This window comes from Geotrypetes seraphini, chromosome 4 (assembly GCF_902459505.1).
Source record: "Geotrypetes seraphini chromosome 4, aGeoSer1.1, whole genome shotgun sequence".
NCBI classification, from domain to species: domain Eukaryota; kingdom Metazoa; phylum Chordata; class Amphibia; order Gymnophiona; family Dermophiidae; genus Geotrypetes; species Geotrypetes seraphini.
In genome coordinates this window covers 217,893,621-217,910,356 of record NC_047087.1, presented here as the reverse complement: position 1 = coordinate 217,910,356, position 16,736 = coordinate 217,893,621, and the positions used below count along the sequence as shown (strand labels likewise).

The following is a 16,736-nucleotide window of genomic DNA, read 5'->3' as shown; positions in this document are numbered from 1 at the left end:
CTTTGTAAAAGGAGCCCTATAAGTGCTTAAAACTTATTTAAAAAGAAGAAAAAGACCTCATTGAATGGGACAGCCTGCCTGGATGATAAACATCCAACAACTCCAATATAATCATGGTCTGAAAACTCCTTCCAGCAAAACATTATTATTCTTCATATTTCTTCGTAACGTTCCACAAATAGTAAGTCAAACACACCTCCATAGGATCTTTTCAGATAAAACCAAGCATCCAAGGAACAATTAATCCATACAATGCATTCATAGTCAGTGAAAAAACAGCACTTATCTTAAGTAATTTAATAATCCCTACGGAGCACCTACGTTTCACCTAACGACTTCTTTTTCTCCTTACAAAATAAGCTTTAAGCATATATAGTCAACCATCCCGTCATTGGCTTTACAGAATCCACTTTTGTTGGATTGATAGAAATATATTTATTGTGGACATTTGATCCCAATTTTTTGTGGTGAAATTGAAGAATTGCCACTTAAATATAAAGACTGCCAAGTGATACAAATGATGCCTCTTTTTTTTCTGTATAGATTTTTGAAATTGCTGTTCCTGTTCTACGTATGTGCTGGGAAGTACACATCCTTGAATGTATTTTACAAAAGGCTGTACTTTTAACAGAGCCTTTTGGAAAATACTCAGGGAAATATGAATGCCCCAATCTGCGTATCCCATTTCTCAATTAAGTCCATGTGCAAAATGGGATTTACTTATTTAAGAGGTCATTTTACTAAGTTGCAGTGAAAAGTGGACTTAGCATGCCCCTATGCGGAATTTTCCCATCCGCTAAAGCCATTTTTACCACAGCTGAAAAATGGCTGATCTTCTATTTTCTCAGTTAATAGCCATGTACTAATGTTGCCATTAGCACATAACTATTAAAAAAAATTACCATGTATTTACAGACACCAGTTTGTAGCACTTCTACTGACCAATCAGACTGGCTCAGAAGATGTCATAAGACGTTGAATATAAAGTAGTGGTGGCTAGGATTTTTGGGATGCAAAGGTGATGGCATATGTCTTCAGAGGCTGAAAGGGGCATAGCAAATATTGATGGGTGATGGATGACTGCAGAGATGGAATTTAATAACTTGCAGTATGTTGTTCCCCCTCTTCCCCTCCCTCTCATTTCTTTTGCAGCAAAAGCAAAAAGTTGTGAACACTCAGTGTGGCTATGATGTCAGAATGAAGGTAGGTGGGTTCTTGGTGTCTGCAGCATTTGTGTAGCGTTATTCCCTGATGATTCTATGTGTTTATGCAACTCATGCAGTTGTGAATCACACTGGCATGGTTTTATAAATATTTTCTTTCTTCTAATGATCACTTATCCAAAACGTTTCATTTCATTTTTGAAGGAAGTACATATACCTATATGTCAAAAACAACATTCCCTCTAAGCTGTGTGGGGAGTCCCAAGGGAGGGGGTGGAGAGGAAAACAATGACAGAATTTTTTTTTAAAAAGCATGGGATAAACACGGAGGATCTCTAATCAGAAAATAATGGTATATTTTGGAGAACTAAGGCCAGTACTGAGCAGACTTGCACGGTCTGTGTCCCGTATATGGCCATTCATTTGAGGACAGGCAGGGGAGGACTTTGACGGCTGGGATGGTTTAGATCAGGGATCTGGGCCGCAATCCAGTCGGGTTTTCAGGATTTCACCAATGAATATGCATTGAAAGCAGTGCATGAACCTAGATCTCATGCATATTCATTGGGGAAATCCTGAAAACCCGACTGGATTGCGGCCCTCAAAGAGGGACTTTGAGACCCCTGGTTTAGATGGGCTGAAGCGCGCTTTGACAGAGACTCCAGTAGATGGAACCTAAGCACAGTACCGGGCAGAGCTCTGGGTTTCTGGCCCAGAAATATATAAGAAAAAGAATAATTTAAATTAAATCATTAATTTATAGAGAGTGCATGGTTGGGCAGACTGAATGGACTATTCATGTCCTTATCTGCCATCATTTACTTACGTTTTCGGGACAGAGTCAGCACTTGATCGCTTAAGTTCTGATAAGTCAACACTTAAGTGGCCAGGGTTAGCATATAAATGGGACTGCATGTTTGTTTGTCCTATCTTTATGCGCTAACCCACGACTGCTTAAGTGATGAATTATCAACTTAAGCGGCTATAGGTTAGCCGCCTAAAAATAACTGGATATTCAAGCCAAAGCCTGCACAGGTCCTGGCTTTAAATACCTGGAAATAACACAATTATCTGTGAGCAAAGCACTCGCCGCCAACGACTGTTCTCCTCCATGCTAAAGTAGCATTTCAACATAGCTAGTCAGATTCTTCCTGACTAGTACATTTGAGGCTCGGGTACTTCTAAAATTTATAAAAGCTCCTATGGTTTCATTTTGCCTGTTTGTCCATCTAACAAAATTGTAGTTCTACCCTTTTATCCGAATTTCAAGTTAGTCATGGTCTATGTCTGTCTATTTTATGTTTCTATACGCTTATTTTTATAAATGTTAATCACTTTGACATTTTTAAAAAAACATTCTATCAAATTGTAAATGAAACTTGGAAACTTGGTATGACACAGATGTCATAGGCAGGAAATAACAGTGGGCAGGTGGAGAAACTGGAACCCTAAGTCCTGTTGAGGGAGCTGATGCAATCAAGAGCACTGGAGCTCCCCAGCACTGGGGATACACATGCCAAAGCTGAGCGGAGCCAATAGCTCTGGGGATAACCCCTGATAATGGGGAGGCATATGGGTGGGGTGGAAAGAACCCTTCCCCCCCCCCCACACACCTCCAACTCACACACACACTGCCAGAGCTCTTGTAACATAGGCCATAGAGTTGTATAAGATGCAATTGTAGAATAGATTTGAAAGAAACTATGTCTAATATCAGGTTGGAATGAACAAGAATTGCTATTCTCTTCCTTTTAACTGACTCCCTGCTGTAATCCACACCCTGCAGGCAGTTAGAGAACAGCTAGAAGTGTAGTATTCCTCAGTTGTCTCAAATTACAAAACAAAGTATTTTTCTAACAGGGTTTATTCTTCTCTAAGTATGCAGGCATTTTGCTCTGTAACTATACATCCCTAGGTTCATGCTTTGATATAAATGGCTTTTGCTCTGCTGTGTTTAAATGCTGCTATAAGTAATTTCTTGTAAGAACCCACTGTGCCCTGCGGTTCGGAAGCTCACCATCCCCAGAGAGCAGCAGGGACTCTTTTCTTGTCTGGCAGTTTAACAGTAAGTTTTATCAAAAAGCTACCTAGGGACAGCATACTGATGTTCAAACATTTGATTTGCATGCTTTTTGTTTGTTTCCAGAAATCTTCTGAGTGGAGTACATTAATTTATACCAAAGGATGCATTGACGCTCTTGAAGCTTGGTTACCCCGAAATATCTACATTGTTGCAGGCCTCTTCATAGCAATCTCATTATTACAGGTCAGTATCCCATGGAAACGGGGTTTTTACTAAAGCGCCCCAGATAACTTCTAAATGCCAATCAGATTCCTGGCCACAAGATGTCAATCTGTATATATAAGAATAGCCTTACTGGGTCAGACCAATGGGCCATAAAGCTCAGTATCCCATCTTCACGAAGGCCAATCCAAGTCACAAGTACTTGGCAAAACCCCATGCTACTTATCCAGGGCAAGCAGTGGCTTCTCCCCTGTCTGTCTCAATAGCAGCTCAAGACCCTTAGAAAAAGGCCAACTAAAGATCAAGAAGATCCCAGCTTACTCATAAGAAAAGGTGAAGTGCCCATAGCCAGTTACCAGAGCTAATCTTAGTTACTTGGCTTACAAATGGGCTATCATTGATAAACGTCTTCTCCACTATGTAAGCAGTGTGTGTGTTTAATATTTTATTATTATTAATAAAATAATAATAAAATATTTTGGTAATAAAAATATTTTCAACAAATACACCTTTCCCCATAGCGAAAGTGGCAAAGGACATTAGCGTTCACATTGCTTACTTGCAGGGCGGCCAAACTTTTTTAGGTATACACAATCCCAAGTGTTTCAATGTGGTCCACGCCCAGGGATCAAGAAGATCCCAGCTTACTCATAAGCAACGGTGAAGACTGTATATCTCAAGTGCCCATAACCAGTTACCAGAGCTAATCTTAGTTACTTGGCTTACAAATGGGCTATCATTGATAAACGTCTTCCATAGCAAAGCAGCAGATGAATCCAGAGACTAGTGGGTATAGCTCACATCGACCAGCAGGTGGAGATAGAGACCTGATTAACAGTTGGCCTTAAAGGCTGGTGTTCCTTCAGTTAATTCAGTTTTGCTCTATCTCCCAGCAGGGTGGGAGCTATACTTCTAGCTCCTGGTCTCTGCCTGCTGCAGGATAGATGGAAGTGGTGTTCCGTTAGGATTCCTCTGTTGAGACTAGTTCTCTTCAGTAGGTGGGGGTGCCTGGCTGATTGGTGCCGGCTTTGGGAGGTACACCTGGGCCCTCCCAGGTCCCTGCTCCACCCTCCCCTCCGTTGGATAGAGGGGTTTCTTTCCAGGTGCAGGATATTGGCTGGCTTCTTCATTCCAGTATAAAAAAAAAAAAAAAAAAATTTTAGAGCCTTCCTGCTAGTACTGAGCCGGGCAGTGGTTAACTCGGCTTCCAGTACATTTACCAACGAGTGCCTGGCTTCGGGGGTAAGCGGCGGACCGGGTGAGTGTTTTCTTTGCCTTTTTTGAGTGTGGTCGCGTTTCCCGGGTGCCGGGCGTCTTGGGGGGCGGAGTCGTCTTTTGGCGGCGTTCGCCGCGTGTGTAAAAAAAAAAAAAAAAAAATCGCGTCGGAGCTGTTTGGCAGGCCGAGGGGGGATGGCTGAAGAAGTTAGTCAGCGGTGTTCGCGCTGTGGGGAGCGCCGAACACGGTCGGGTCTTTGTTCTGCCGGGTGCTTGGAAGCACAGGCAGACGACCCGTTTTTGGCGGCTTGCGAGGCGGCCATGTCCCGGGTGCGGGAGTCTTGCGCAATGTCCCCGCCGCTCGGAGCCGATGCAGGGTTGCTGCAAGACTCGGCCATGGAGGACAAGAGTGAGGCGGCGGGGGAACAGGCGAAAGCGCTGGAGGCCGGCGCGGCCCCTCCCCTCGGCTCGGAGCAGGGCGGGGGAGTCCCTCTTAGCTGGGGTGCATTTTCGCCCGAATTTGTATTGTTGCTCCATCAGGCATTTCAATTGCAGCGCTCGCAGCCTACCCAGCCGGGGCTGGGGGCCGGGCGGTCCCTTGCAGTACCCTCTACCTCTGCGGGGGGGGAGGGGACAGAGGCTAGACCCACGGCAGGGGCAACAGGATCCCCGGGGCAGTCACAGGGGGCTAAGAAGCGCAGGCTAGTGGCTGCGGAGGCAGTGGATATTTTGCCCAGCTCTCCTTTCTCCCTGCCTGAGTCATTGGAGGAAGGGGAGCTCTTGGATTGGGACTCGGAGAGTATCCCGGGTAGGGAGGGGGATGACCCTACGGCTATCCGGTTGTTCCATAGAGAGGAGCTTTCTTCTTTTATTACAAAAGCTTTGCAGAGTTTGAACATTGCTCAGGAGGATGCCACGGGGTCTGGTAACCCCTTGATGGCAGGTACCCGTGGGCCGTCTAAGGCCTTTCCGGTCCATGAGGCCATGCAGGAGCTGATCTCGGCACAATGGGAGGCGCCGGAGGCCAGTTTGCGGGTGGCAAGAGCCATGAGACTCTTATATCCGGTCGTTCCGACCGAACTGGATAGGTTTAGATTGCCTAAGGTGGACGCTCTGGTGGCAGCGGTGACTAAAAGAACTACCTTGCCGGTAGAAGGGGGCGTGACACTTAGGGATGCACAGGATAGAAAGGTTGAGGCATCCCTAAAGATGTCCTTTGAAGTGGCTGCAGTTACCTTACAGGCCGCAATATGCAGTTCTTACGCGGCGCGAGCTTGTCTGCAGTGGTCACAAGGGATGACCGATAATTTGCTGGAGTCTGGAGGTTCTATCCCTTCGGAACTGGCTGATTTGGAGTCCGGCTTGGCTTATTTGGCGGACTCCTTGTATGATATTATTAGGGCGTCTGCGAAACAGATGTCTCTATCTGTGGTTTCCCGCAGGTCCTTGTGGCTCCGTCATTGGGCGGCCGATGCGGCATCCAAGCTCCGACTGGTGAGACTCCCATTTAAAGGGGGTTTATTGTTTGGAGCAGAGTTAGATAAACTGGTAAAGGATTTTGGGGATACCAAAACGCAGCGTTTGCCGGAGGACAGGGCTAGGCCCCCGGTAAAGGCCGCATCGTCTAGGCCGCGTTTCCGGGATGTTAGGCGGGCCAGGGCTGGTAAGCCTTTTTCCAGGTCTGCATCTGGCCCGTTTTCTGCTTTGAGACCTCGGTTTCAGCAGAGAAGTTCCTTTCGGACGGCGAGACCCTCTTCAGGGCAGTCAGCCCGTACCCCAGCCAGTCGCCCTCCACAATGACGGGGGCTTGGCTCCCTCCGCCCTGCCCTTAGGGGGTCGGCTTTCGGCATTCCGGGCGGAGTGGGCCAAAGTCACGTCAGACCAATGGGTATTGGACATTGTTCGCGATGGGTACAAATTAGAATTCGCCGCTCCCGTCGTAGATTCTTTCTTGGTGTCCCCGTGCCGTGGTGCGGCCAAGGGAGCCGAGGTCCGCAGGACACTGCAGGGGCTGCTCGAGCTGGGGGCGGTGGTACCGGTGCCCCCGGAAGAGGTAGGCCGCGGTATTTATTCCCTGTACTTCATTGTTCCAAAGAAGGGGGGGTCCTTCAGACCAGTGCTGGATCTCAAAGGGGTCAACAGATTCCTCAGCGTGCGCCATTTCCGAATGGAAACGGTGCGCTCGGTGATTGCGGCGGTAAGACCAGGAGAGTTCCTCACGTCTCTCGATCTCAAGGAGGCGTACCTCCATATTCCGATATGGCCTCCGCACCAGAGGTATCTGCGGTTTGCGATTCTGGGCCAACATTTCCAGTTTCGGGCTATGCCCTTTGGCCTGGCGACGGCCCCCCGCACTTTTTCCAAGGTCATGGTGGTAGTAGCCGCTTTTCTACGCAAAGAAGGGATTCGGGTACACCCTTACTTGGACGATTGGTTGATACGCGCCTCGTCCCGGCAGGAGAGTTGGGCGGTGACGCAGAGAGTGATCTCTCTCCTTCAGTCTTTGGGGTGGATTGTCAACTTTCCCAAGAGTGTTGTGGCCCCATCGCAGTCTTTGGTGCATCTGGGGGTACGGTTCGATACGGCTCTGGGGAAGGTGTTTCTACCCCGAGATCGGGGGGAGAAATTGCAGGCTCAAATTCGCCTCCTTCTCGGGTCACCCAGACCTCGGGTTTGGAATTATGTACAGGTGCTGGGCTCCATGGTGGCGACTCTGGAGGTGGTTCCCTGGGCCCGGAGCCACATGAGGCCCTTACAGCAGTCTCTGCTCTCTCGCTGGTCTCCAGCTTCTCTGAACTACAATGTCCGTCTCCAGTGGAGTCCTCGAGCAGCTCACAGCATGCGCTGGTGGCTCCAGGACTTGCATCTTTGGAGGGGCATGCCGTTGGCCACACCGGATTGGGTGGTAGTGACAACGGATGCCAGCCTGCAGGGCTGGGGAGCCCAGTGCATGCAGACGTCGGTGCAGGGAATTTGGTCTTCCCAGGAGGCTCAATGGCCCATAAACTTGTTGGAGTTAAGAGCGATCCGGTTAGCGCTGCGGGCGCTTCAGGCCCTAGTTCACGAAAGACCGACCAGGATCTTTTCAGACAGTGTCACGGCAGTCGCATATGTCAATCGGCAAGGGGGGACCCGGAGCCCGCAGTTAGCCGAAGAGGCAAGACATTTGTTTCAATGGGCAGAGCTGCATGTTCCGCTTCTGTCGGCGGCACACATTGCAGGGCACGAAAACGTGCAGGCGGACTTCCTCAGCAGAACTCTTCTCGATCCGGGAGAATGGGAGTTGTCGGCTCGAGCGTTCGGCCTGCTAGTCCGTCGTTGGGGGTTGCCAGAGATGGATCTCATGGCCTCTTCCCGCAATGCGAAGGTGCCTCGGTTCTTCAGCCGACGCAAGGATCAGGGATCGGAGGGGGTGGACGCATTAGCTCTCCCGTGGCCTCCGAATTCCCTTCTTTATGTATTCCCACCTTGGCCCATGATAGGGCGGGTGTTGCAACGCATCTCTCGCTTTCGAGGCAGAGTAATCCTGGTGGCTCCGGATTGGCCACGGCGGCCGTGGTACGCAGATCTGATGCTGCTGTCGGTAGGCGAGCAGGTAGCGTTCCAGGTAACTCCGGACTTGCTAACTCAGGGTCCAATATTAATGGAAGATCCGGGCCGCTTTGGTCTTACGGCCTGGCTATTGAAAGGGCAAGGCTGAAAAAGAAGGGCTATTCTGAACGGGTGATTTCTACCCTGCTTAAGGCTAAGAGGATTTCAACGTCAGCCTCTTATGCGAGGGTCTGGAGAGTCTTTGAGGCATGGTGCGGAAGACACGGAATTGCGCCTTTCCATGCTTCTCTGCCGGCTATTCTTGCGTTCCTGCAGGAGGGCGTAGAAAAAGGGTTAGCATATAACTCTTTAAAGGTTCAAGTATCGGCCATTGCCTGTTACAGGGGCCGGGTGGCTCGCTCGGCTCTCGCATCACAGCCGGACGTGGTGCGATTCCTCAAGGGGGTTCAACATATCAGGCCGCCGGTTAAGCGAATTTGTCCAACTTGGAACCTTAGGCTCGTCCTTGGAAAATTGCAGGGGGCACCTTTTGAGCCCCTGTCAGCGGCCACGTTGAAAGATGTCACACTAAAGACAGTTTTTTTGGTAGCGATGGCTTCAGCAAGGCGAGTATCGGAGCTGCAAGCGCTTTCTTGCAGGGAACCCTTTTTGCGTTTCTCGGAGACTGGAGTGACGGTGCGGACGGTGCCGTCCTTCCTGCCTAAGGTTGTTTCGTCCTTTCATGTGAACCAGAGTTTGTTCCTGCCATCCTTCAGGAAGGATGATTGGGGGAAGCGTTTTTTGTCGGTACGGCTACTGGATGTGCGCCGTATGCTTCTCCATTATTTGGAGGTGACGAATGATTTTCGCCGGTCGGACCATCTCTTTGTCGCGTTCGCGGGTAAAAACAAAGGGATGGCGGCGTCTAAAGCGTCCATTGCGCGTTGGGTCAAGGACGCTATTGCTTCGGCGTATGTGTTATCAGGGAAGAAGGTACCGGAGCATCTTCATGCTCATTCCACTCGGGCTTTGGCTACATCTTGGGCGGAGTCCGGGGGGATGGCATTAGAGGAGATTTGCCGGGCGGCCACTTGGTCGTCAGGGAATACTTTTTCGAAGCATTATCGGTTAGATGTAGCGGCCCGTTCAGAGGCGAGTTTTGGCGCTGCAGTGCTGGCGGAGGCGGCATTGGCGTCCCACCCAGTTTGAGTTTGCTTTGCTACATCCCACTAGTCTCTGGATTCATCTGCTGCTTTGCTATGGAAGGTAAAATTATGGTCATACCTGTTAATTTTCTTTCCTTTAGAAGCAGCAGATGAATCCAGAGCCCCTCCCCAAGTGCACGGGCTCGGTGTAGGGTGTTTATGTCATTAGGGTAGCCGGGGCTATAATTGGTAAGTGTATTCTTTCAGGACTGAAAAAAAAAAAAAAAAAAATTTTCAATTCAATTAAAATAAAAAAGAGGGAAAATATCAATGGTATTCAGAAGAAAAAGACAAATTTGTTACTGGAATGGAGTTTGTGGCTGCTCATTCTCCTTTCGGGATGCTTGGGCAAAGTGCATAACTGAATTAACTGAAGGAACACCAGCCTTTAAGGCCAACTGTTAATCAGGTCTCTATCTCCACCTGCTGGTCGATGTGAGCTATACCCACTAGTCTCTGGATTCATCTGCTGCTTCTAAAGGAAAGAAAATTAACAGGTATGACCATAATTTTACCTTCTCCACTATGTAAGCAGTGTGTGTATTTAATATTTTATTATTATTAATAAAATATTTTGGTAATAAAAATATTTTCAACAAATACACCTTTCCCCATAGCGAACGTGGCAAAGGACATTAGCGTTCACATTGCTTACTTGCAGGGCGGCCAAACTTTTTTAGGTATACACAATCCCAAGTGTTTCAATGTGGTCCACGCCCAGGGAAGAGGTGGTAGCTAAATTTTCCAAAAGGCTCATAGCTTCTGATTTGTCAGCATTTATCAGAGATCTGCTTGAAATTCCGCAAGATTTCCAGAGCTCTAGGTAAGTCCACGGTCTTGCAAAAGCTGCCAATAAGTCATCAGCAGACAGGACAATGGTAAATACCGAATGGCCCATCTGAATGCCAGTTATGTTTTAATCTTGTAAAAACTTTTGGGCCAGTGGTTCCATACATAACATAAAAAGAGACTGCGAGAAGGGACATCCCTACCTCATGCCTCTCTGTATGTCAAAAGGTTGTAACAAAATATTACTGTATTTATCAAAATCTGCGCCCACAGAGTGCAATATAAAAGCTTAATTATAGAAGCTTAATGGTTTAAAAGATATGCACACATATTGATATAGGATGCATTACTAGAAGTAGAAGAGGCGGAGGTAGAGTTCAGGTAGGGTTAGGGTTCCTAACCGACAGGTAACTGGGGCACTATAAAGAGTGCAGGTGCCTCAGAAATATATCTTCAATTAACGAATCACTTGATATGGAGAGTTAGGGACAGGGAGGGAAAATAAATTAAAATATTGAAGTTCCATAAACTGTTACAAGTTGTACAAATGTAGACATGTAATTTTGTTGTGGCGTCTATTGAAATGTTCAGTAAAAAGATATTGTGTAAAAATTTAATCATAGTTAATACAGGACTCTGAACCCAGATCTCTCTAGCATTCCCTACATGTACTGGCATGAGACGGTATCAAACACTCTTTCTATATCAAAATTGACAAGTATTTATTCTATTTGTTTTTCATGTACTAAATTTATTGCACTTAACTGTTTTTCGAATATTAACTACTGCATTTCATCCCTTAATAAAAGCCCACTTGATGGGTGCCTATCAAATGGGGGATAATATCTATCAGTTGATTCACCAGTAACTTTACATAGATCTTCACATTAACACTTTAGTCTTGACCTGGCTTATAGATTGGTATGATTGTATTGTGGAGTGTTGTGGAGTGTTCCCAACTCCAACACTTCATTATATATGGCCAAGAGAGTGAGAGTGAAATGGTGTCCCAATATTTTAAAAAACTCAACTGGGAGATCATCTAGCCCTGGCGTTTTAGAGACTGGGAGGACTCAATGGTGAGTTGTCTGATTCCTGATCCATGCTAGAATTCTACTGTGTTCTATAATAATTCATTAGTAATTGGTTAATTAATTTGTTGCTTGTAAGAGGTCACTCAGCCAGGTCCCTCAATAACAGGATAAAACATGGTCCTGTTTTCGCTTGGACCAAACAGGCCAAGTGATGAAAACATATCTCTTGCACAATTCGCTCACTATTTTTTCCCCCTCCTCTTCCTCCGGGATCCCAGAATCTTTTGATGTTTCTTCTTGCCCAATTTTCCAGATTGTCTACTTTCTCCTGCAAGGCTTCTCTCTGATTGCTGGTTGCATCCACTTGTGTCACCACCACCATGATTTGTTCCGCATGCTCCTTAAACTGTTGCTCAGTCTCTTCCATTCTCGTGCTTAAGTCATCAAGGCCTCCTCATAGACCCTGAATCAGGCCTTTGAGCTTGCCAATCCATGCTGCAGTGTCCCCAAAGCTAATTTTAAATCCTCTAATATATTTTACAAATCTTTCTTAGTGTTTAGCGACTGATCTCCCAGGCAATCGGTATTTTCATCTGCTATTGAGGAGGTTGAGGCATCATCATCATCTTGATATACTGAGAACAATGCTCTGCCGCAAGGCTCACTATTTTCTTCACTTGCTGCTGCCTGGAAATATTCGTTATCTCTTTTGGATGCTTACTGGCCATCCTGCAAGCAGCACTAATGTGTGCTGCTTGCTTTATAGGATCGGTTTATCTCTTTGATAGATATTCACCCTGAATTGATTGCTAAAAGACTCCTTTGCATGTGGAGGCTGATCAGAACTTCAGGCAAGAGCTGCCATCACTAATGACATCACTAGAAGTCCTGGGCGCAGATTTGATTTAAACCATGGTTCTCGTTCTTGCTGATATAATTAGGGTTACTGGATTTTCCTTTGGGAAAATCCGGACCCATGGCCATGCCTCCAGGACCGCCCAGTTCCGCCCTCAGCCCCACCCCCAGACAGCATCTGCGCATGCGCGGACATGACACATGTTATGGCCCGTCTACACTGTTTTTACTTTATCCTGATATACCCTCTGAATCCCTCCTTCCACCCAATCTCCCCTTTTGATATCTTCTGACATGTCAGTGAGCAATGCTTATTGAGTTCTGTTACTGCCTCCTCTTGCTGACACTTGAAGAAGCAGCTAAACAAGGCTCATAGATTCCTCCTGGTAGTTGCAGGATGTCCTGCAGGCTAGCTGTTGCAGCTCTTGCCTATCCCAACTCATTTTTTCCATATTATCAGCTGTAGCTGGCTTGTGAAAAAATTCCCCTGTACATCTGGTCTTCCACAATATACTTTGCATTGACCCAATAAAGGGAGCACAGTTCTGGAAGGTGTGTGATAAATCATTGAGTTCCAAAAACAGGCCTGTTTAATCTTTATTTCTACTTACCTTTCAAGGGAAAAGGAAGGTTCAAATTGAGGCGGGGACACTAGTATTGTACATGGTTTTTAGAATTGGAAGCTGCTTAGATACTGTATTGATACATGTGATGTATCAAATACATTTGAAACTTGAAATCATTCTCTCTGCAAGAAACTCCCCAACTCCTTTATGTCCTGTCTGTCTGTCCAAATTAGATAGTACACTCTTCTGAGCAGGGACTGTTTGTTACATGTCAAATGTACAGTGTTGCATACACCTTTCAGGGCTATAGAAATGATAAATAGTAGTAATATACCTGGTGGAACATTAGGGATGGAACATAATAGGTTTGTAGTGGTTCAGTTTCCAGTTAACCCAAGGATCACAAGTGCTACTCAGGGGAAGACCTGGTTTAGATTCCAAATTATGTGGGCTGGTGCTCTGTAGTATTTTTAACAACCTTTTTTTTTTTTTTGCCCCCAGATTTTTGGAATTTTCCTGGCCAGGACTCTGATATCTGATATTGAAGCTGTCAAAGCAGGTTACCGCTTTTGAAGATAAAAATATATATGAACTTGAGTTTAAAAGTCTTTCCTGCTACAAGCTCACTTCAGATTTTGAAGAAAAAAAAAAAAAGAACTATACCTGAGATTTGGAACATTCCATCTTTTGATCTTCTGTATTGTTGACAACTGGGGAAACTTCCGGTACAGCACCCAGGATTCTTAGTTCAGTCTTTATGACCTGCTGGTGCAACTGCTGAAATCCAGAACGAGCAGGAGTGAAATTTGAACACAAGGACTGTTGGTGTTCTGCTGGTTTTAGGATCTCTACTGGTTTAGTCCCTGACTGCTAATTTTCTAATGTGCATTCAGATTTTACACTGTGATTACACTCAATATCTGTATATGCAGTGTTTTCAGTGAAATCATTGCTGTATTTTGGGCCAGCAGGTAAGAAAATCTGTTCAAAAAGATGGTGACAAGTGTTTTTGTTTGGCAACAAATCTGTTTGTGACTAGTAGCTTATATTGGTGATATCTCAGAGCTGTGACACTGGAGAGACCTTAGCTGGGATTTCCTTTTGGCCAGTTACTGACTGAGTTATTATTATTTTTTTTTTTTTTGTATAACTGAATCCGTTTCTTCCTCCAGTCTTTGCTTCCTTTGTTGTAGCCTGCTGCAGCTTACAAAAAAAAAAAAATTGGCCAAGCATTATTCTAATTTCTTGTCGTAAAACTTAGGAATGCAAACAGTCTCCTCTGGTTTGTAAAGTCAGACTTCCCATTGAATGTCTACACTATGTGATAGTCTAAGGAAGTGTGACAACAGAGGACATGCTTTTTTTGCTTTTAATGAATGAGAGTTGTGAAAATAAAGACCCATTGAAATGAGGATCTGTTTTGATGCTGTACAATCATTGTAAACTGAATCAAAACTCAAAAATCCCAGCACATCTGAATCTTATTTCACCATTGTAATTGTTAAATCACATTTCTTAAAAGTCCATTGGACATAGTTTGCTTTTATAGAAAAAATATTTTATAACTGTGATGCATTATACTATTAGAATGCAGACTTTTTTTTTTAATTGTTGCAGAATTAGAAGGACTAACTTGAATTAGGAGATACAGTAGTCCAGATGTTAAGACAATGTACAGGATCTTTACTGACGGTGACACTCCTGTATGTCACCTTCAAGGGCTAGGACTTTCCTCTCTGTTTGAAGAGGTACAGAGCTCTGAATGGGAGAACACAGAACTACCATCTGGCCTCATCATCATGAGTTGTCTTTGTATTATTTTCAAATCTTTAGCCTCACACATTTTATGATTCTTGCTTTTTTAAAAAAATTCTACAAATAGAATGAGCAAAACTGCTTAAATTTGTTAAAGATGAGAAAATTGGTAGAAATAAAACACCGATGCATTTTAGAGAGAATAGTAGAAATAGTGGCTAGTGTGAACTGGTTGGTCTTGTAGCTCATTGGACTTTTGAAAATTTGACGCTCTACTTACAGCTATAAGACCACTAGGAGAGGCAAATTTTGGCAACACTGGACATTTTTATTCTTAGTTAAGAATAAAATCGCATTGAAAATAGTTTTGTAATCTTTATGCTATTGTCTGAATATTGAAGAGTAGAAATTAGTGAATCTTGTTTTCTTGACGTCAGTATTTTGAATGTAAAGATATACCAAACTGCTGAGTTCTTCAAAACCAAAATAAGCCCAGTGGTGCTTGGCATAATGATGATTCTGAAAGTGTCACAAGTCTTTAGTACTAAAAGTCCTATTTTGCTCTTTCTAAAGAATGACGGAAGCATTGCCATCAGATTCACGATATTGCAAGACTAACAGAAGACCTACAACAGCTTTGAGAAAGATGGTATGACAGGCCACGGCAAGGGCAGAATTTGCCAGAGATGTTAGAATGCCCAAATATCCATCTCTGCTGTGGAACTCAAACAAGTAAAACCTGGTGTAAATTCTTGCACTTAAATTAGGTGCAGATCTTCCTTATTCTATAAAACTGTGTGTACATTCCAGGAACTCCTCTGATCTACCCAAGGCCATGCTCCTTTTTGGATCCACATACAAAATTTACACGTAGATCCTGGGCCCTTAAAATTTGCATGCAAATTTTAATTCTAGTTACCATATATACTCGAATATAAACTGAGATTTTTGGGCCCAAAAACTGGCCCAAAAATGGGGGTTTCATTTTATATTGGGTCATCCCCCTCCCGGACTTGTTGCAGGCCCTCCTGTCCCGGCCGACTCTGCCAATTTTTTTTACCTCCCTCCCGCCTCCCTCCGCGTACCTTTTTGAATCCTTGGTGGTCCAGAAGGTGCAATCCTTTGTGGGCAGGAGCAAGCTTTTTGCGCTCTTGTCACACACTGAGCCTGTCCATGAATGGCTGCCTCAAGTTCTCACGGCCCAGCAGTACCGGGCATGAGCGACCTTTCCTCACTCCTGCCTAGTGCTGAGCCGCTTACTGAATGACTGCTCCAAGTCCAGTGCAATAGGTGAGACATTCTAGACAAGTGGGTATTCTAATGGCCGCATGCCATTTGCAGAAGGAATCCAATCCAGATTTTCTCTCTGTGACTCTGCTCTACTTCAGTGTTCTCTCTAGTGCCACCTACAGTTTTTTCCTTCTGCATGCTTGCCAGCAGGAGTATGTTTGTTCTGCTCCCTCCTTTTTATTATTTTATTTGGTGTTTTTTGTTAATTTCTCTGTATTTCTTATGCTCGGAACGATTATTCAGCTCTGCCTGTGTGGAAAACTCACAGACTTCAGTCTGTAGCTGACAAGCCAATCCCAGTGGGTACCTGTCAGCCAGCCTGTATCTGCTTCTAAGGAGTTTGTGCCATCCCTGTTTCTCCATCTGTTAGGATGAAGTACATGTCATCTATTCTAGTGTATACTTATGAAGAGAATTTTTAAAAATAAAGTAAAATTCTGGAAAATCTTGTGGCACACCACTGTTCTTCGGCACTCGGTTTGAGAGACACTGCTATAGACCCATTACCCTGTAGGAAACCCCAGCTGCCCCAGGGTAAACAGGCTGTTGAGCATATCTAGGAGACTTGGCGGTGTCTCGCAGGGTGCCAGCTGCGTTCCAGGCCTCCGCCCGTTCGGCAGTCCGCAGGAATGGAGGTGCAGTCAGGCATGGATTCTGAGTGGCAGCCCAAAGATCAGTATCCTAGAGGTATTTTAAGCATGAGGCAGTGGTTTTCTGATTCCAGCTACTGTGAGAGAGCTGTGGCAGGCTACAGCACATTTTCACCATTTCAGCATAAGTCACAGTGAGTAAAAGCTGTTACAGACTGTGAGGTGATTTGGGGGTGGGGTCTGAATTTCGCAGTTTTCAAGGTTTCTGTATGTCCCCCTGTGTTCCCCCACCTGAAAAATGTGGGGATAGAACTCGCAGGGATGAGGCAGGAAGAAAACTGTCTCTGTGTCATTCGCTAATTGCTCCTTCCTGCTTTGGCTGATACTGACAACTTTCCTTCTACTATAAAGGCAAAATCAAAGCTTTAAAGTGAACCTAGATGCCATCTTTACCAAATCTAAGATATATATATATACTCTTTAATATTTGTGATAGCA

At 45.3% G+C, this 16,736-nt stretch overlaps 1 protein-coding gene across 1 annotated transcript in view; it reads left to right on the top strand.

The window, feature by feature from the left end:
• The window catches only part of TSPAN14 (tetraspanin 14), a 204,613-nt gene extending 190,598 nt beyond the window's left edge, over positions 1–14,015 (top strand). The window contains exons 7-9 of the mRNA XM_033941676.1: positions 1,153–1,203; positions 3,310–3,429; positions 13,105–14,015. Coding sequence (XP_033797567.1) covers positions 1,153–1,203; positions 3,310–3,429; positions 13,105–13,176 — 243 coding nt within the window. The 3' untranslated portion in view covers positions 13,177–14,015. The remainder of the gene's footprint in view (positions 1–1,152; positions 1,204–3,309; positions 3,430–13,104) is intronic.
• Positions 14,016–16,736: the final 2,721 nt, after the last annotated feature.